Raw genomic sequence first — 20315 nt, 5'->3', positions numbered from 1 at the left:
GTGTTCATTGCAGCTGTATTTACAATAGCCAGGACATGGAAGCAACCTAGGTGTCCATTGACAGATGAATGGATAAAGAAGATGTGGCACATATATACAGTGGAATATTACTCAGCCATAAAAAGAAATGAAATTGAGTTATTTGTAGTGACGTAGATGGACCTAGTCTGTCATACAGAGTGAAGTAAGTCAGAAAGAGAAAAACAAATACCGTATGCTAACACATATATATGGAATCCAAAAAAAAAAAAAAAAGATTCTGATGAACCAAGGGGCAGGACAGGAATAAAGACATAGACGCAGAGAACGGACTTGAGGGCATGGGGACGGGGAAGGGTAAGCTGGGACAAAGTGAGAGAGTGGCATGGACATATATACAATCCCAAACATAAAATAGATAGCTAGTGGGAAGCAGCCGCATAGCACAGGCAGATCAGCTCGGTGCTTTGTGACCACCTAGAAGGGTGGGATAAGGAGGGTGGGAGGGAGACGCAAGAAGGAGGGGATATGGGGATATATGTATACGTATAGCTGATTCACTTTGTTATACAGCAGAAAGTAACACAACACTGTAATGCAATTATACTCCAATAAAGATGTAAAAAATAATAAATTTTAAAAAAAGAAGAGAACTAGGAAATAAGGCACGTTAAACGTTAGACTTCCCTTGAATATGCTGCCACCAAGAAGTATCAGTGTTCATTTCAAATTTTTACAGCACTTCATTTGGGTCTGTGACTCGGGCTTCTGGAATTAATGGTTAAGAATTGACCTGCTGGCTGCTGTTTGTAGAACACTGTGGAAGCACAGCCTTCGTGGGAGATGGGGCCATTTGTTATCAGCTCCAGAGATATGTTGCCACTTGATGGACAAGCTCAGTGGCTGGTGTGCTGTTGACTGAGTTTTTAGTAATTGAGCTCAGAGCACTGTTTGGTTAGGCGGCTGTGCAAACCTAGGAAATCATATAAGTTTCACTTTCTGCCTGCTGTAATTTTGACTTTTTAAGTCAGTAGTAGACACTGAGGACAAATTAAATACCAGACCTTCTATCTTCCCTTTATCCTCTCAGGTTTCTCATAGATTTAAAAGAATATCCAGCTTTTGGTGTTCTTTTGCTTTTGTTAGAAAATTAGAAGGCCTATAATGAGTTTCCCAAGGCAAAGGCAGGGTAGATCAGCTGCTTCCTCAGCTACCTCCTGGAGACTCTGAATTTGAAAACTGTATCTCCACTGCCTTTAACCAGCATTGGGGGGTGCGTACCTCTCCTGGAGATAGCAACATGCAGTTAAAACATATCAGGAGCTCTTAGAGGGAAATCAAGGTAAAACCAAAATCAAACAAACAGAACTCAGAGAATTTTGCAAGTTAAACATTTCTGAATTGTTCTACATACAAATATAAATAAATCATAGACCAGATCATTTAGGGGCACACTTGGACCTAGATTAGCCAGAATCTCAGTCCATTCCAATAGCTCATCCAGCCCTCCCTCATCGAACTGTCTGGGTTTGAATTGTAGGGCCTGTGTTTCTGTGGCCAGTGCCTTTCCTCTGCCTTTTGCCCTGATGGTTGGCTCCAGGAAGAGAGGTCCCTTCTCATCCAGCCCTAAACACTTTTGTTGACCTTCCCTCTTTTGTGGTCCTGGCAGTACTTTTCTTTCCCCAGAGGACCTGTGCTTCCTGGTCTCAGGAAGCCTGTCTCTTTGCCTCTGCGCTAACCAGCTCCTGCTCAAATGCTTTCCATCCTTGTGGACTGTCTGCAGCCTGCCTTGGCTGGTGGTTAATCTGCCCCTTAGTGAGACTCGTTGTCCTCAGCTGTGACTCTAGTGTGTCTCTGAGTCTCAGTCTCCTTTTGGGGGGTGAGCACTTCTCATCACCTGGAGCATCTCTGCCTGGCATCCCTTCGTTAGCAAGAGGCAGTGTTCTCAGTTCTTCCTATTCAGATGCTCTCTCTCCTTTTCCAACTGCCCATTAATTTTTTTTTCTTCTGCTTTTGAGGAATATTTCAAGCTCTCAACTCAAAATCACAACAAAAACAACTAAGCCCACAAGTGACCCACTCTGGTTCATTCTGGGCCCAGACACCTTCAAGCGGAAGCACCTAGTGCTCTAGAGGGAGTGGAAGTTGCTCCAAATTTGAAGCAGAATCTTAGAATCTCAAGGTCTTTCATTTGTCTTTGAATTATTCTGTCGTTTAAGGGACCCCCTTTTACTTTTTTTGACATCTTAGTCCCTGTGGAACTGGGGAATCCCCCAAAGCTTCTAATCTCCATGTCAGAAAGTAATGCTAAGTCTAGGATCACTATATGAAGAACACTAGATGTTATCTAACTTTTGTTGAAGTCCTTCTGGCTGGGGGTATATGGGAAATCTCTGTACCTTCTTCTCAATTTTGCTGTGAACCTAAAATTGCTCTAAAAAAATTGCCTTAAAAAAAAAAAGAAAGAAAAAGGTCCTTTGGTGCCAGATACTGCTGCTCTAAAGAACAACAACAATAATAGTAGTATCTAAGCATATTGAGGACTTATTATGCGGTGAATTGTCCTAGGCATTTAAATTGTATTAATTCATCAAATACTCAAAACTCAAATGAGGCAAGTACTATTATTATGCCTATTTTATAGATGAAGAAGCTACAACCCAGAGTGGTTAAATAATTTGCCCAAAGATAAGAACCTGGGCTGTCTGGCTGAGAACCTGGGCTCTCCCTCACTCCGCTCACTGTATTGTCTCTGAAGTTATCACCACAGCCCCCTTAATCACTACCTTGAGAGGTAATCTCTTTCTCCAAAAACTAGCGTTGCGCCTGCTTCCGCAGGGGTCTTGACCATTAGTTACCTTTCTTTTGCCGACATCTTCAAAATCTCATCTGCTTTCAGATTTGCATAGCCTCTGTCCCCCTTCTTGAAAAAAAATTTTCACACAACCTCTGCTGTTCTCTTTAGTCTTTTTCATGTACTCTACCCTTAACTAAAAGCCAACCCTTGTTTCTGAATAACTATTTTGAGTTTTCCTTTAGCTTCCTGAGAGACGAATGTCTGAGGGTCCCATAGTCTCCTGTCCTGAGGCTGCAGGGAGGCACCCACCACCGACAGAGGATGATGTGGCTCAGCATGGTGTCTTCTGTGTGCCCGGAGGGGATTGCTGTATCCTCAAACACCCCGGGAGATACTCTTGACCTTATTCAGTAGTAGTCAATAGGTAAACTTAGAATATTGCTAAAAATAACACATAAAGAACCAAAGATGAAAATGCACTTTGAGCAACATAGGACTCCAGGAGTTCTGACTGTTAAAAATAAGTGCCTTGGTGGCGCAGTGGTTGAGAGTCCGCCTGCCAATGCAGGGGACACGGGTTCGTGCCCCGGTCCGGGAAGATCCCACGTGCCGCGGAGGGGCTGGGCCTGTGAGCCATGGCCGCTGAGCCTGCGCGTCCGGAGCCTGTGCTCCGTAACGGGAGAGGCCACAACAGTGAGAGGCCCGCGTACCACCAAAAAAAAAACAAAAAAAAAAACAAAAAAAAAAAAGAAAGAAAAATAAGAGCTCTGAGCGTTATGGTTCAAAAGTAAGACGCCTGTTGTGACCCCTAAGGTCAGGAATTCTGCTGTAAAATATGAGAAAGTCCATATTAGACACAAAAGGAGAGAGAATATTTTATTGTGAAAACTTGCTTTGCCATCTAGATAAATGTCACTCAGAGGCTTGTGCTAATCTTGTTTTGCCGGGGAGGTGGATTGTGCTAATCTTACCCCATGGGAATTCCCACCAGTCTGTGTTGAACCAAACAAAAAAGTGATTAACCTTTTATCCCTCAGACTTGGGATGGAGAACACAGGTTTCACCCTGATCTGTTGGTGTATCAGTGTACAAGGCAGCTGGAGAGAGAGCCGTAGACACGGATCTCATCAACCCCTAGGCAAAAGCTCAGGCAGACTCCAGAGTGTCAGAGGGACAAGGAAGATCAGGTGCTTTCAGCATCTCTTTTTGATTAGAAGCACGTGAGCTTCTCCTTAGACTAAGGCCCATGCTCTGCCATTTCAGTTTTAGACCATCATTCTTTAAGTGAGAGGGCTCTTCCTAGATGGCATGCCTGCAGAGAATGTCTTCCCCATCTAGATCGTTCACGGCTAGGACTTTATCAGAACTATTTCGGATCCTGGTATTCAGGATCCTAGGATTACTGTGTCCACTTGAAAAATGCATCAAATATGAGTCAAAACCACCAAGCAGTGCAACCAGGCATCTAAAGTGACCATGTCCCCTGTCAGTTTAACAGCTACCAGCTATCGAGTGTCTGCCGTGTTCCAAGCACTGTATCTACACAGCTCTAATGTTCACAGCAACCTACCAGGTCGTGTCACTATCTCCCCATTGTATAGTTGAGGAGACTGAGGACTAACTTGTCCAAGGTCACGCAGATGGTAAGAGGCAGAGCAGGGGTTGAACCCAGTCCGCCCGGATCCTATTGCGTGCACACACCCGCCCTTCACCATGCTGCTTTCTGCCTCTGTTATTACTGAAAATACTTAAGTTGTGACATACTAATGTCTGTTATCAGGAACTCAAATAAGCATGGGAGGAATAAGCTCTTCTTTCTTACAAAAAATATTAGACAGTATACATGGGCTACAACAGTGAAAAAGATCCAGACAAGGATTCTAATCCAATGGAGGAGAGAGACAAGTGAACAAAGTGATGAGTGCCATTATAGGGGTGAGCAGGGGGTACCCCCAGTCCAAGCTTGAAGGGTAAGGAGACGCTTCCTGAAGACCCCATCTAAGTTGAGAGCTGAAGGACAAGAATGAATCACAGCCAAGGAATAAGAACAATGATGATAATAACACAGTAATCGTAGCTCTCACATACACGCTGCCAGTCCTGCCACAGGTACTGCTGTAAGTGCTTTATACATGTGAAATGTAGTCCCCGAAACAACCTTTTTGAGAAGGTGCTCTTTTATCCCAGTCTTACAGTTGAGGGGACTGAAGCATAGAGTAGTTAGGCTAACTTGGCCAAGGTCACACAGCTGTCATTGATAGAAGCTGTGAAGGAGTCAGGCAGTCTGGCTCCAGAGCCCTTGTTTTACCAGTGCCTCTCAAGTAAAAAGGTGGGGAGAGGTCGCATGTTCTAAGTGGGGGGAAGCACACGTGCAAAGAGGCACCACAGAGCAGGGCTGGTTAGAGAGTTGCCCAGGAGTCCAGAGATGGCGTGTGCCTGCCCGCGTTCTCCTCTCAGGCAGAATTCTGCGATAATGACCTGCTTGCATATGCACGCCTGGGATCAGTCTCCCCAGACACAGAGACGAGCGTGGATCAGAGCTAAGGTTCTCCCAAAGATTTTTCTATTTCCCGTATGCCAACCATAATTTATGAGCAGAGCAAATTATACTTAATACCTTTCAGATTACTAGACCCACAAATGCGACGTTTAGATCGAGACAAGACACCCCAAATTAATGCAAAAGCCCACTTTCCACCCAATATCTGTTTCATCACCACCTGTTCACCCTCATCCTCCATGACAAAGAGCTTTTTCTCCTGTCTTTAACACTTCCAGAAATACCTAGACCTGTTCTTTTGGTATCAATCTTGATGTGCTTGAGGTGGATACTGTTAGTACAGTAAGCAAGAGTAGTCCCCTAACTAGTTTTCCGTGCCAATAAAATCCTTCCTCTTGAACCCATTATGCTCAGCTTTCTCCTCTGCCTTCCTGCTGGATTGGCTCCTTTCCTGGTCAACTAGCTGTTGAGACCCCTGCTCAGTGACAGGGCTCTCACCCTGGTGCAGCAAGAAGAAAGAGGGCATTTTTCTAAGTTTATACATACAAGAGAGATATTTTAACATGTATATGCATAGAAAAAATCTAGAAGGATCTATGCCAAAGTGCTAACAATGTTTGTTTCTGAGGGTCTGATAAGAAGTCACTAAACATACATTAGTTTTTGTTTTGTCTTTGTATGTCTATATCTCCTAATTTTTCTATAACTTGTATCATTTACATAATAAAAATAATAAAGTTTTGTAAAGAAGAAAGGGAGGCTCATTCCTGCGACAGGCAGGCAGCAGCGCTCCCATCTCAGCCTCCCCCTGTGGCTGGATGGGGTTTGAGCCCCAATGTCTAAACCTTTACCACAGTCAGCCTTTGCAGCATGGTCACGTACATGTTGGATCCCTGAGAATTCCTGTTATGTTTCTCACTAGGTCAAATTTGGATCCCTTCAACCAGTACACTGAAGACCAGATCTGGGACGCCCTAGAAAGGACACATATGAAAGAATGTGTAAGTAAAGAACTGACGGAGAGCTTTGCTGGCATTTCAGGGCTGGAAACACAGTGATGCTGTGGTCACTCTCCAGCCTGCTCTGGCTGCCGCTGTCCAGCCCAGCCTTTCCCTCCACCTCCAGGGTGTCTGTGGAGGAGCACTTTAGAGCAGGGCTTCCCAGGCATTTCAGAAAGGGCATAAAAGTTGTTATCTCCCGACCCTCACCTCCCCGCTTAGCCCCCTCCCATGGTCATATTGCCCTTTTTACTATCCATTAATTGAGAAGATATTAATGACAACCACTCAGAATTCAGTGATGCTTTAAAATCAAGTTCTATTCTTATTAATTATAACAGTACAACATCTTTTTGAAGCATCTATATATGTGTAAGAGATATATCACTTATGGATAAAGTGTGTGTATGGATTCACAGACCTCTTAGGGTAACTCAGCAGGCCCCGTCCAGGGGCCACAATCTACAGATACCCCTGGCCTGGAGTAGGGTCTCTTGTGTTCCTGCACACAAGCCCAGGATCTCTTCCGCTAATTCAACTAGATCCACTCTGCCTTCATCACCTTTATATTGGGCTTCCTCAAACAAATTCACTCGAAGAATAGATTCTATAGCTTATGGAAAGAAAGGTTTGACAGCCATGGGCCTACAGCTTTGGACTTCAGAAAGAGAGCAATTTCGTTTACCCCATTTCTCATTGCGTGACCATATTTTCAGAACCAAAAATGACAGGCTTTGGGGACGAAAATATTGGCTTTTCTGGGACGTTTTGATGATATGAGACTAATAGACAAGTTTAGCTGAAATATGGAATGGCCTAGAAAATGTGGTCCTACTACGTGATCATCACACCTGTGCCTTCTTTCTAGGTGAGCTAGGTTCTGGGCTAATAATTCTTTCATCTGTTTCAGAATAATTTATTTTTGCCACTGGATTTTTAACAAAATTTAGTTTTTTTTTTTTCTACTTTCAATTTTTACTTTTTTTTTTTTACCCTTCTAATCTCTACTTCCTTTCTCCCTAGATTGCTCAGCTACCTCTGAAACTTGAATCTGAAGTGATGGAGAATGGGGATAACTTCTCGGTGGGGGAACGGCAGCTCTTGTGCATAGCTAGAGCATTGCTCCGTCACTGTAAGGTAAGGCAGTTTGGTGGGTGACAGGGAAGGGGGGATCAGCAGAGAAGCGCAGGAAGATGGAAGAACAGCTTTTGCCTGTGGCATGAGGTCCAAAGGCATTCCTGGCTCCAAGCCCAGTGGCACTTCTTAAGAGTACGCCCAGAGATGTTTCTAAATTAACCTTGACACGATTTGGGTATATGGATATTTTGTTTGCTTGTTTGTTTTTATTTTTAACTTCCCTGAGCCTTCAGTTTCCAAGAGCAACTTGTTTCTAGCCACCGAGTAGTTGTAGTACTGGAAACCATGGATTTAAAAAATTTTTAAACTGCAAGACATATCCAGGTCATCAAATCCAGTCCCCTCATTTTAAAACTGGAAAAGGGAGGTCCAGAAAATTACTGTACGTGTTTAGAGTTACAGAGCAAGTGGGGCGAGTCTTTTGTTAGATCAGTATTTCACATATATCCTTTCATTCATGGAAATCAAGGCAAACATAGGGGTTTGAAGTTATATCAGTTCTAAGCAAAACAGTATTTTTACATGCGTGTAGCTATTTAGAAAAAACAATATATGGTATAAAATTCAAATCATAAAATACATTTTAGTGAAACCTAGATTAACCAGAATGCTTAAGGAATTGGTCGGATCCCTCTTTTTCTTCTCTTCCCCGGCAGATTTTAATTCTAGATGAAGCCACAGCTGCCATGGACACGGAGACAGACTTGCTGATCCAAGAGACCATCCGAGAAGCATTTGCCGACTGTACCATGCTGACGATTGCCCATCGCCTACATACGGTCCTGGGCTCTGATAGGATTATGGTGCTGGCCCAGGGGCAGGTACTGAGCCCCCAAGGGACCTTGGCTTGGCACGTGGCCTTGTCTGGGAGGAAAACTGGCCCCTGGCAGGACTGGGCAGATGGCCCTCTTAGAGTAGTTCTGAGCATTCAGATAAGCAGCCATAATGACTGTAGGCGGTATGCAGCCCTCCTAGTCAAGAGATTGAGCTGGGAGCACTCTTATAGGGTTCTCATTATGCTTTACTACCTGTTCTTTTGTTGCTTGTAAACAGTAACATTTTGACTTAGGTCAGAGAGCACGTGTACTTAGTAATTCACTCACATGCACAAGAATTTCCCAAAGCTATTGAGGCCAGCCACCATATGTCGCTTTTTTAGTTTGTTTGTTTGTTTGTTTGTTTGTTTTTGGCTGCATTGCATCTTTGTTGCTGCGTACGGGCTTTCTCTAATTGCGTTGAGTGGGGGCTACTCTTCGCTGCAGTGCACAGGCTTCTCGTTGCGGTGGCTTTTCTTGTTGCGGAGCACGGGCTCTAGGCGTGTGGGCTTCAGTAGTTATGGCACGTGGGCTTCAGTAGTTGTGGCTCGCGGGCTCTAGAGCACAGGCTCAGCAGTTGTGGCTCATGGGCTTCGTTGCTCTGCGGCATATGGGATCTTCCCGGACCAGGGCTCGAACCCGTGTCCCCTGAATTGGCAGGCGGATTCTTAACCTCTGCACCACCAGGGAAGTCCCTGTATGTCTGCTTTTTACAGTCATGTAGTGGTGCCAAACTTCTTGCTGGTCCCAGCTTTCCCACAATCCGTCCCCCCAGCCTTCTTCGTTTCCTGCTATTTCCTTGCAGTGCTGTTGGCTATAAACAATCTTGAATCCTCTAAGCTTTTTCACCTCTGTGTCTTACTCATACAGTTCCATCTACCTAAAATGCCCTTTCCTCTTGTTCCCTCTCCCATATGGATCTGCTTATAATCTACCTGTCCCTCAATAGAGCCAGTGTCTACCTTTCCCCTTATGGTGCGGGATGTCTGCTCTAGCACCCAACGTCATACCCTCACACAGCCAGTCCTAAGGAAGAACATTTTGTCCTTATGCCTGTCTCTTGGGCAGGACAACCTTTCCTAGAAACACCCTAGGAGATGTCCCCTTCCTCTCCTTGGCCAAAGCTGTGTTCCATGCCTTTGCCCTTCAGCAGGGGAGGCTGGGAGAGTATGGGTCCTCTCTCATGGGAGGCAGGTTCTGCCAGCATATCATTCGTTTTCTACTGAAATATGATTTCCAGTGGCCGCCTAGAAGTCCATCACAGGAATGGATAATTGTCTGAGTTGATTATACTGACTTTATACTCACTTCCCTTTTTTCTCCCTGCCAGCTAGGCATCCTGAGCTGTTCCTTTTCTATCCATAGGTTCAGATCAGCTTGCACAAGATGACATTTCCCTGGTATGACTTTGACTTGAGCTGCAATTTTTACCCCTGCAGCTTATAGGACCTTGTTGATTGATTCCTTCATACCCAAGGCTGAAAGAATTGAGATTTATGTGAAGGAGGTCTGGAGGTTATTCTCTCTAACCTTTCTCTTAACTAAGCCCTGGTTAGTTGAAAAAAGGACCCATTTGGGCATGACAGGGCTAGTTGAATAGCCACCTTGATTCCATCCTCAGGGGGCTTTGGGCTTTGCCCCCCTTCCTGAGCAGTGGATCCTCTAAATCACCCCACGTGTCTCCAAGTCACATTCTGATACCATCTCCTTCCTTTACAGGTGGTGGAGTTCGACACCCCATCGGTCCTTCTTTCCAATGACAGCTCCCGGTTCTATGCCATGTTTGCTGCTGCAGAGAACAAGATCGCCGTCAAGGGCTAACTCCTCCTGCTGCCGCCCAAGTCTCTTTTCTTTGGAGCATTGCCATTCCCTGCCTGGGGCGGGCCCCTCATCGTGTCCTCCTGCCGAAACCTTGCCTTTCCCGATTTTATCTTTAGCACAGCAATTCAGGATTGGCTTGTGTGTTTCACTTTTAGGGAGAGTCATATTTTGATTATTGTATTTATTCCATATTCATGTAAACAAAATTTAGTTTTTGTTCCTAATTGCACTCTAAAAGGTTCAGGGAACCGTTATTATATATGTATCGGAGGCCTATAATGAAGCTTTATACGTGTAGCTATATCTATATATAATTCTGTACATAGCCTATATTTCCAGTGAAAATGTAAGCCGTTTATTTTATATTAAAATAAGCACTGTGCTAAGAACAGTGCAGATTCCTTTCTATCATTTTTGTACAGTTTGCTGCACTAGAATCTGGTTTCACTATTAGACTATAGGAAGGGTAGCATATGTTCTTCCCCCAGCTGGTTGTTTCATGGTGCCGGGTTTTCTGGGTGTCCCAAAGGAAGGCGTATGGCAATAGCGGGCCCTCCAGTGGCCCCCCTGTCGCCTCCCCAGCAGCCACTCCAGGGCGGGGTGGAGTGGGGGCCACTGGAGGCCACGCAGAGCACCGTGAATTCTCAGGGCTCCTGCTTTCTGTCCTGTTGTCACTTCACTGTTTCTGTCGGGAGAGCAGTGGGGCAAAGTCCCAGACCCCTCTTCGCTCCCTCCGTCGGAAATGAGAATCGCCGAGACGTTCCTCGGTGAGGGGGGAGTGTCCTTCCTGCTTTCCTCCTTTTCGCTGCTGTTTCTCAACAAGCATTGAGTCTGTTCCAAGTGTCCCACTGCCTCAGGTTCCTAACGCTGGCCACTGCACAGAGCTCTCCGGCTCCTCAGCCCGTCGGTTCCGAACCCTGGAGCCCACTGCTGCTTTTCCCGGTGGTACTTCTTAATTTGCCTTCATTTGCCCCATGAGCCCACAGTTCAGTGACAGGGTTCAGGATTTTGTGGGTCTGTTCCCCTTTCTCCCTGTGGTCGCCGCAGAGTCTCTTCCTCTCTCCAAAGTCTGCGACTTTAAGCAGCTCTTGCTCATCGGTGTCTCACACTGGTGTAGAAGTTTTTTGTACTGTAAAGAGACCTACCTCAGGTTCTGAGTGCCGTGTGGTTCGGTGTGTTCCCGCAAACCCCGTTTGTGCTCTGGGGCCAGTAGCTCAGGTGGGCGTGGTCGCTGCTGTCATCCGTCCAATGGTCAGCGTTGCATGTCGTGACCAACTAGACATTCTGTCGCCTTAGCATGTTTACTGAACACCTTGTGGAGGCAAAAATCTGAAAAAGTGAATAAAATTATTTTGGATTTTCTAAAACTCTTGGTGTATAAAATAATTCTCTGGGAGGGGAACAAGCTGTCTTTGAATGGCTTCGGAGTCCCGGAGCCTCGGATCTGAATATCCACATGTGGAGTGACAGATGGGAGGGACCAGTAGCAGAGCTGGTTGGTTGCAAGGGGCGTGGAGCCCCGCTTGCCTGGAATCACTGCGGCGGGCCTTAGTCCCTCCAGCCTGTGTTCCTGGGCATGGTCATCAAATCAAGCTGCTGTGCTGCTAATAAGAGGGTGGGGAGTGGCAAGGGTTGTGGTAAGATGGATGGTTGTGGTGAAATACATTTTAAATGAAGTTTGTTGAGGGTTCTCAGCAATTCAAACAATATAATGGCCCTTTCAGCCAATTCATTCAGATTAACTCATTGAGAATTAAGTGCCCATTCGAAAGGGTACTCATTCTAGAGTTTCTCAATATCTCATGTTGAATGCGGCCAAGAAAGCGGCATTAAACTATTTGGTATTGGTTCTGCTGAGTCGTCAGAAATCGTATCTTAAACCAAGCCCTTTTTGTAAACCGGTGTCTTGAAAATTCAGGGGTTTGGCTGTTAAGTTAAAAATGCAGGGCTTCCCTGGTGGCGCAGTGGTTAAGAATGCACCTGCCAGTGCAGGGGACACGGGTTCGAGCCCTGGTCCTGGAAGATCCCACATGCCACGGAGCAACTAAGCCCATGTGCCACAACTACTGAGCCTGCGCTCTAGAGCCCACAAGCCACAACTACTGAAGCCCACGTGCCTAGAGCCCATGCTCCGCAACAAGAGAAGCCACCCCAGTGAGAAGCCCGCACACCGCAACGAAGAGTAACCCCCGCTCTCCGCAACTAGACCGCGTGCAGTAATGAAGACCCAACGCAGCCAAAAAAAAAAAAAAAAAAAAAAAAAAAAAATTCAGTTCCTCAGTTGTCACATTTCAAGTGCTCTTGTAGCCACATGTGGCCTGTGGCTACTGTACTGGACAGCGCAGACGTAGAACATTCCCATCATTGTGGAAAGTTCTGTTGGACGGCACCAACGTAAGCAACCACTTTTTTGGATGCACTGGATTTACCCTCCAAGAAGGGTAACAAAAATATCCTATAACAGTGCTTATATGTGGAATCTAGAAAGATGGTAGAGATGAACTTATTTGCAAAGCAGAAATAGAGACACAGATGTAGAGAACAAACTTACGGATACCAAGGGGGGAAGGAGGGAGTGGGATTACTTGGGAGATTGGGATTGACATATATACACTACTATGTATAAAATAGATAACTAATGAGAACCTACTGTATAGCACAGGGAACTCTACTCAATGCTCTGTGGTGACCTAAATGGGAAGAAAATCTAAAAAAGAGTGGATATAAGCACACGTATGAATGATTCACTTTGCTGTACAGCAAGAAATTAACCCAACAGTCTAAAGCAATTATACTCCAATAAAAATTAAAAAAAGAAGAGTAACATGATTGTCCTAGTCAAGCTCACTGCTGCACGTGACACTAACTTCCCCTCCTTCAGTTTTGTTCTTTCATCTTTTGGGTCTCCCCCCCACCCCTGTAACCTGCTTTGTCCCCTTAAAAGGAGGCATCTCCCTGCCTTTTGCCCTCTTCCTTTGCTCTCCTTGCCTGGATTCTTTCACTCCCACCAACACAAGCCTTCAACTGTGGGCTTGACCTCTCTCTTTAGTACCAATCTCCGCTGCCTGCTGGGCACATCTCCCAGGCCCCTCAAACAGCTTCTTGCAAATCAGTGCTCCCCTTCTTAATTAATAGCCCCTCTGACTTCCTTAAGTCTTTCAGGCTAGAAGCCTTGAGTTATTTCAGCTCTCCTGCCCCTTCCCAGTAAATTTAGCCACTTCCAGGTCCTATGCATCACCAGAATATGGTGGTGCTGTGCCAGCCCTGCACAAAGCCCTTTTGTGGCCTAGCAGCTCACACTTCCTGCCTCTTGGAAGCCAACCACCATGTCAGCAGTGCAGCTATCTGGAGACCAGCATACCGTGAGATTTACAAAGCACATGGAGGGTTCCTGGAGGATGAGAGTGTATTGAGATGGAGTGAGGCCAGGGAATACCGAGACCTCAGACATGTGAGTGAAGAAGCCATTTTGGAAGTGAAACCTCCAGCCCCAGACATCCCAGCTGCTGCCACATAAATCAGAGATGAACTGGCCAGCCAGATCTGTCCCCAAATTTCTGAGCAAAATAAAATGTTTTTAAGCCATTACATTTTGGGGTAGTTTCACAACACTACTGAGGCACCCATCACCCAAAAATAGCCAATGTTACCTTGTTGTATTCTTTTCTTTTTTTTTAACAGGTTTTTTGTTTGTTTTTGGCTGCACCACGCAGTATGCGGGTTCCTAGTTCCCCAACCAGGGATCGAACCCTCGCCCCCTGCGGTGGAAGCATGGAGTCTCAACCATTGGCCCGCCAGGGAAGTCCCTGGTTGTATTCTTTCTTTCTTTTTTTTTTTTTTAACGTTTTTATTGGAGTATAATTGCTTTACAATGGTATGCACCCTCCCTATCCCACCCCTCTAGGTGGTCACAAACCACCTAGCTGATCTCCCTGTGCTATGCGGCTGCATCCCACTAGCTATCTATTTTACATTTGGTAGTATATATATGTCCATGCCACTCTCTCACTTTGTCCCAGCTTACCCTTCCCCCTCCCCGTGTCCTCAAGTCCATTCTCTAGTAGGTCTGCGTCTTTATTCCCGTCTAGCCCCTAGGTTCTTCATGCCTGGTTGTATTCTTTATAGCTTTTTCTAAACATGTATTTTTTTCTTTTTTAAAAAATTATCAAAAATACTATGTATGCATTTTTGTTAGAAATCCAAATAGCACTTAAACATAAAAAATGTAGAGAGTAGAAATGCATCTTAATCATTCCCTACAAAAAAGGCAACCACTGTTAATCATTTGACCTATATTTTTCCAGGCATTTTTTTTAAAACACATAACAGCATTATTCATTTAAAATATAATTCAGGGACTTCCCTGGCGGTCCAGTAGTTAGGGCTTGGCACTTTCACTGCCATGGCCCCAGGTTCAGTCCCTAGCCGAGGAACTAAGATCCCACAAGCCTCACGGCACGGCCAAAATAAAATAAAAGTCATTAAAAGTAAAATTAGGATAACTTACATATACAACTTGTATGATCTCAACTAATATATTACGAACATTTTCTCAAGTCAAATATTCTTCAGAAACATGATTTTAATAGTTTTATAGCATTTTCTTGTAGAGATTCACTTATTTGTTTTATTCAAAAAGTATTTATTGAGCATCTAGTATAAGGCAGACACTGTTCTAAGAACTGACAGTATAGTAGTGAATAAAACAGAGAACATCCTTGCCCTCATGGAGTTTACATCCTATTGGGAGAACAGGCAGTCAGTAAGATATATGGAATATTAGATAATGATAAGGACCAGGAACAAAAATAAATAAAGCAGGGAAGGGCACCAGAGGATAAAATTATAGAGAGGCTGTCCAGTCTCACTGAGAAGATGACTTTGATGTGCTTTTTACATGAACAATCCAATTTTTTTTTATTTGGTTGCACTGGGTTTTAGTTGTGGTAGGCAGGCTCCTTAGTTGAGGTTCATGGGCTCCTTAGTTGCAGCATGCAGGCTCCTTAGTTGTGGCATGCAAACTCTTAGTTGCAGCATGCACGTGGGATCTAGTTCCCTGACCAGGGATCGAACCTGGGCCCCCTGCGTTGGGAACATGGAATCTTATCCACTGCGCCACCAGGAAAGTCTCTAAACAATCCAATTTTGATGGATATTTAGGTTGTTTCAGTTTTCAGTTTTCCATGTTGTCTAAATTTGATTTTTAAAATATTTATTTATTTATTTTTGGCTGCGTTGGGTCTTCCTTGCTGCACGTGGACTTTCTCTAGTTGTGTTGAGTGGGGCTACTGTTCGTTGCGGTGTGGGGGCTTCTCATCGTAGTGGCTTCTCTTGTTGTAGAGCATGGGCTCTAGGTGCGCGGGCTTCAGACGCACACGGGCTCAGTAGTTGTGTCATGGGCTCTAGGTGCGTGGGCTTCAGTAGTTGTGGTGCACGGGCTTAGTTGCTCCGTGGTATGTGAGATCTTCCCGGACCAGGGCTTGAATCCGTGTCCCCTGCAATGGCAGGCAGATTCTTAACCACTGCGCCACCAGGGAAGTCCCTAAATTTGATTTTTAAAGGCAATTTCCACATCACCATTCTGTCCTCTCACAGCTTATAATTCCCTGAGTCCAAGTAGATAGTCAGAGTGTGCTAACTGCTGTAACAAGCCAAGCTTTCAGCAGCTTATCACAATGACCCCACCCCTGTCACAGAGCAGTGTGGTGCTGGGATGGGGGGAGTGAGAGTCACTCGTGAACCCAGGCTTTCTCCTTCTGGTCATTCTGCCAACCTCTAGGCTTGAAGTCCTCAGCCAGATCCTCTGTGTGGGCTAGTAAACCAGGGAAGAAAGAGCATGCAATGTTGAACAGGAAGTTTTTGTGGGCCAGACCTAAAGATAGTATATATTACTTCCACTCAAATTCCACTGGCTAGAGCTCACTTCTGTAGCTGCACCTAGCTGCAAGGGAGGCTGGGCAATGTCTAGCTGTGTGCCCAGGAGGCAAAAACTGCTTTGAGGACAAAACAGCTTTGGTGAACATCTAGCCACCTCTGCTGCAGGGAATTAGTGACCCATTGGAGCCTGTTTACAGGTATAGAAACAAAATACTAGTCTCATAAAATCCTCATGTCTATTTCATAATAGGTATTGATTTATTGTATTTTAATTAAGGTTTTAAACCTAATAAGCTTTATAACATATCAGTGTTGTCACCTTCAACAAGGGAAGAGAGTACTCATATCTGAGCACCTGTGTGCCAAGCACTGTAGAGGTGCCTGCAATATGACCTTATTTAATTTCCTCAATTATTGTACAAGGTAGGTGTTATTAAACACATTTTGCTGATGAAGAAACAGGTCCATGAAGATTAAGTTCTCTCGGGTCACACATCCAGTACGTGGTAAATTACATAGAAATCAAACCCAGACAGTTTGATTCTAGACTTCTTGTGGTTCTCTTGCATCTCATGACCTCAGCCTCAGCTGCTTCAGGAATAAATGCACGTGCTGGACCAGATGGGCTCTAAGATTTCTTCCAGCTCCAGTTCTGATTAAGGTGTATCAACAAATATGTCCTGAAAAACCTGGGTCCTGGTAACCTCGTTTGAAGCATAGCTCCAGAACTGTGTCCATCCCTCCTAGCTCCCACGAGGGAGATGGTGTGTATTTGGATGCAGGGGGTCACCTCTTTTCCTGGGATCTTCTCCCTATCCTGCTGCTGTCTCTGGCCTGGGCTCTGGCAAACTCCCACCCACCCCCTCCGGTGGACTTAGCATAGGAAGACCAAGCCAGCTGCTGCCTAAGTGAGAACTGTCAGAGCTTGGAATTGGTCTCCCACAGCTATGGCACAGCTGCCTTCCTAAAGAGGAGCCCCATCACCCACCCAGGACTGGCCCAGTGCCAGCCAGGGAGGACTGTGGGCACACGGTTGCTGGGGCCAAGACACTCACCTTGCCCAGAACAGTTCTAGGGGCTGAGGGACAGTGTCCTGACCAACCGTTTGTGTCCTTGACAAAGAATCTAGTGGGCTGTGGTCCTGGGGCCATTCTGTCCACTGATGACAGAAAATGTGTCAACAGGCCCACTTGGGGTCCTCCCCTACCTCATCCCCATGGGCCTATGAGAGAGGCCTTCCCTCCAAGCTCTCACTTCTCCTTCCCATGTTATTGACCCAACTATCTCTTCCCTCCCAGCTTCCCCATACCTGGACTCTAGCTTCCTCTGGATTTTTTCCTTTCCCCAAAAAATATTTATGGAGCATCCATTAAGTGCTGGGCACTCTGCTGGGCCACTGGAGACCAAAAACAGACACATGGAACTCACGGCTGAAAAAGAAGAGAGACTGAAACAATGGGCTCTCTGTAGCTGTCTCTTTTTCTCTCCCTCCTTCCTCCTCCGTGACTCTCTGCTCTTGTTTCATGCAGCCAGAATGCTGAGAGCAGCCAGGCTCTCTCATGACTGGGGAGGTGCCTGGACCGGTTCTGTCCTGGGTTGTACAGACAGCCTTTCCTCCTGTCGGTGGTGTTCTTTACCTTGGGATCATGCGTTCTCACCTTGAGTGTGGAAAGGTTTGAAGGTCTAATATAAGGATGTGAGCCTGGGGCTGGTGCTAAAAGGCCAAAAAGGCCTCTGGGCCTTGGGCCTCCCTGAGAGCAGCCACAGGAGTCCTCTGCACCAGACTGTCCAGACTAACCCACCAAGCTGCCTCACAGAGGGCAGAGCCTTGAAGCAATCAGTGGAAGGGTTTTTGCCTAGAGCATCCTTGGTGGATATTTCCTTTGGGAGCCTGGCAGCTGGTCAAGATTGTAGGTGCTTGGTCCTGGCCACCCACCATGTGTTACAACCGCTGGCATTCATAGTTAGATAAGCAAAACAATGTTTGACTAAGAGACGTAATACTACCCATTCCTAGGTATGATCGGATTCTCCCTGTAAATCACACCACACTAGGTGGGCCATTTTGTACTTAGAGAGACCGTCACTCCTCTGGTTTCAATTCTTTGTCCTTGGTCAGTACTAGAGTCACTCTCAGAAATGGACCCATGAGGAAAGCTGCTGCTCATCTTCCAGAAAATCTCTGTTGACAACTTTGTCTACTAGATAATAGTCCACACAGTAAATCCCTTTCAGAATTTGCTACTGGGAAAATTCTCTGCTTCTCAATGGGGATTCTGGAACACATGGTGTCGCCACTCTTATTCTTAAGCTCAGGCACTGTAAGTACATTTGTCTCCATCTATTTCCAGTGTCCTCCAAAAGATTTTGGGTCTTTCCTTTTGACTGCTTAAAATATATTTAATATTTTTAACAAAAAACTTCCATAAATCTTGTTTGCATAAGAGGAATAGGCTGAGTATAATGAAAACATCATTCTGGTTTGATGAATAATTCAACTACGCCCCGAGCTCCGTGAAGGCAGAAGGTGTTGGGTGTGGGTGTGCCCTTGTGCACGGGGAGGGTGTTGGCTGCCCTCTGCCGAGCTCTTCAGACACCAAGCCTCCTCCTGAGCCCTGGGATCCTACTCCTGGGGCACAGCAGTGGCGCGTGGGAGTGTCTTTTGTGACCCCACTCCTCCTCTCAAATCGAGGTTGAAAGAAAGCCACTCCCTGTGGGAACTGGAATGCTCAGCAGAATTCTCAATGCCGAGATCTCATTACAGTGAAACATCACATCATTATTTCCCTGCCTGCAAAGCCTGGAGACTTTTGGAGTCGGAGGCTGTAGGATGTTCATGGGGAGTGGTCAAACTGGGATACTTTGGAGAATGAAAGAGGCACAATTAATGTTATAATGTGCAAAGCATGATATGTCCTTTAGGGCCGGCCGTTGCCCCGGTTGCCCGGGTATGGTCTCTGAGTCTGACCCTCCTTTAGTTAGGGATCTGTGGGTCTCCCAATCTTCCCCAGAAATAGCTCCAGTTCTTTGGGGACTTCATATAACTGCCCTGGAGGCCACCTGTATTCTTTCCCACTCACTCCCAGGAGGCATAAGGCACATTGTGCAAATTCAACACAAATGTAAGAAGTACAAGTCCCTCTCTTTGTTCATGTGTACGGAGATAAATTTAGGGACCTCTCCTCCCTCACCTCTTCTTATTTCTTTTATCTCTAGTGGTCTCCGTACCTCCTTATTTTTGTCTCTCCCCTTCAGAGTGGAGGGAGAGGTAGGGGTGGGGCTACAGATAGACCAAACCTTGCTGGAGTGGGTGTGGAGTGGAAGTGAGCACGGATTAGGCCCAGGTTTGGGTAGATCTAGAGATGGGAGGAAGCAGCCTTTTATCTGGAATCCATCACATTGCAGGGAGCAGTCTATTTTGGAGAATACCTCCTGCCTGGGGCACAGGCCCCTTGGTTGAAGCTGTGATATGCTGTCCATAGCCACTGTTTTTCCAGGGGCCACAGAAGGGGGTCCCCCTGGATGGGGGAGAGGAGAGAAAGGAGGAGTGGAAAAGGCATCTCAGTTCTGAAGAAGGGGCTCCTGGGTCCAGCATCAGACAGGATGCAAAGCCAGACCTGGGACCAGCCTGGGCCCTGTGAAGGAGGCCTCTACAGCTGCATCAGAATCTCTGGAAGCATGACTGGCTCAGGGTTTCTCACTTTTGTTTTTCTCTTGGCCTTTAGTAAACCCCCTTTTGAGTATGTTGGCTTGTCCCAGCTGAGAGGCAGCTGTGGAAAGAGAAAACTGAAAACTTGGAGACGGAAGACCTGGGTTAGAATTGTAGCCCTACCACTTTCTTGAGCAAATCAGTTCACCCTTGCTTTCTTCATCTGTAAAACAGAAGCAATAATGTTACCCAAAAACTGGGTTCTCCTCCTGGTGGGTGTCGAGCCAAAAGATGCACCCAAGCCAAAGAGCAGGAGAGGAGAAGGATTTATTACTCGCAGCAGGTAAGGAGAACACTGGGATCTTTCCCAAAGCAGCTTCTCCCCAAACAGCAAAACTGGGGGCGTTTTAAGCTAAGTGTAGATGTATATTCATAAAGGGACCTGGGTGGTCTACAGAGTCCAAGCTTTAGTTGATTGAAGTCACGAGGGTCAGAAAAGGTCAACATCATCATCCCTTAGGTTCCAGCTGATATGGTGGTTGAGCCCTTCAGGCTAATGTTTACGGTGGTAACAGAACTGGGAGTCTTGACAACCGATATTACCTTTGCTATTTTTACTTCTCTTGCCTGATAACAGTTGTTTGTTTCTGCATTCTTTTGTTCCCTTAAGATCGTTAGTTTTGGGGTTTTTTTGTTTTGTTTTGTTTTTTTTGCGGTACGCGGACCTCTCACTGTTGTGGCC

General features: G+C 45.7%; 1 protein-coding gene across 3 annotated transcripts in view; it reads left to right on the top strand.

Moving 5' to 3' along the window:
• Window positions 1-11396, top strand: part of ABCC5 (ATP binding cassette subfamily C member 5) — a 99304-nt gene extending 87908 nt beyond the window's left edge. For 2 of the 3 annotated variants that reach the window (XM_055084100.1, XM_055084102.1), the window contains 4 exons: window positions 6199-6277; window positions 7298-7411; window positions 8068-8232; window positions 9946-11395. In XM_055084100.1, coding sequence (XP_054940075.1) covers window positions 6199-6277; window positions 7298-7411; window positions 8068-8232; window positions 9946-10047 — 460 coding nt within the window. In that variant the 3' untranslated portion in view covers window positions 10048-11395. Of the gene's footprint in view, window positions 1-6198; window positions 6278-7297; window positions 7412-8067; window positions 8233-9945 lie in introns of all 3 variants that reach the window. The other variant, XM_007119921.4, reaches the window with a different exon arrangement.
• The last annotated feature ends 8919 nt before the right edge of the window (window positions 11397-20315 follow it).

This window comes from Physeter macrocephalus, chromosome 1 (assembly GCF_002837175.3).
Source record: "Physeter macrocephalus isolate SW-GA chromosome 1, ASM283717v5, whole genome shotgun sequence".
Taxonomy (NCBI): domain Eukaryota; kingdom Metazoa; phylum Chordata; class Mammalia; order Artiodactyla; family Physeteridae; genus Physeter; species Physeter macrocephalus.
This window is presented reverse-complemented; position numbering and strand designations above follow the sequence as displayed.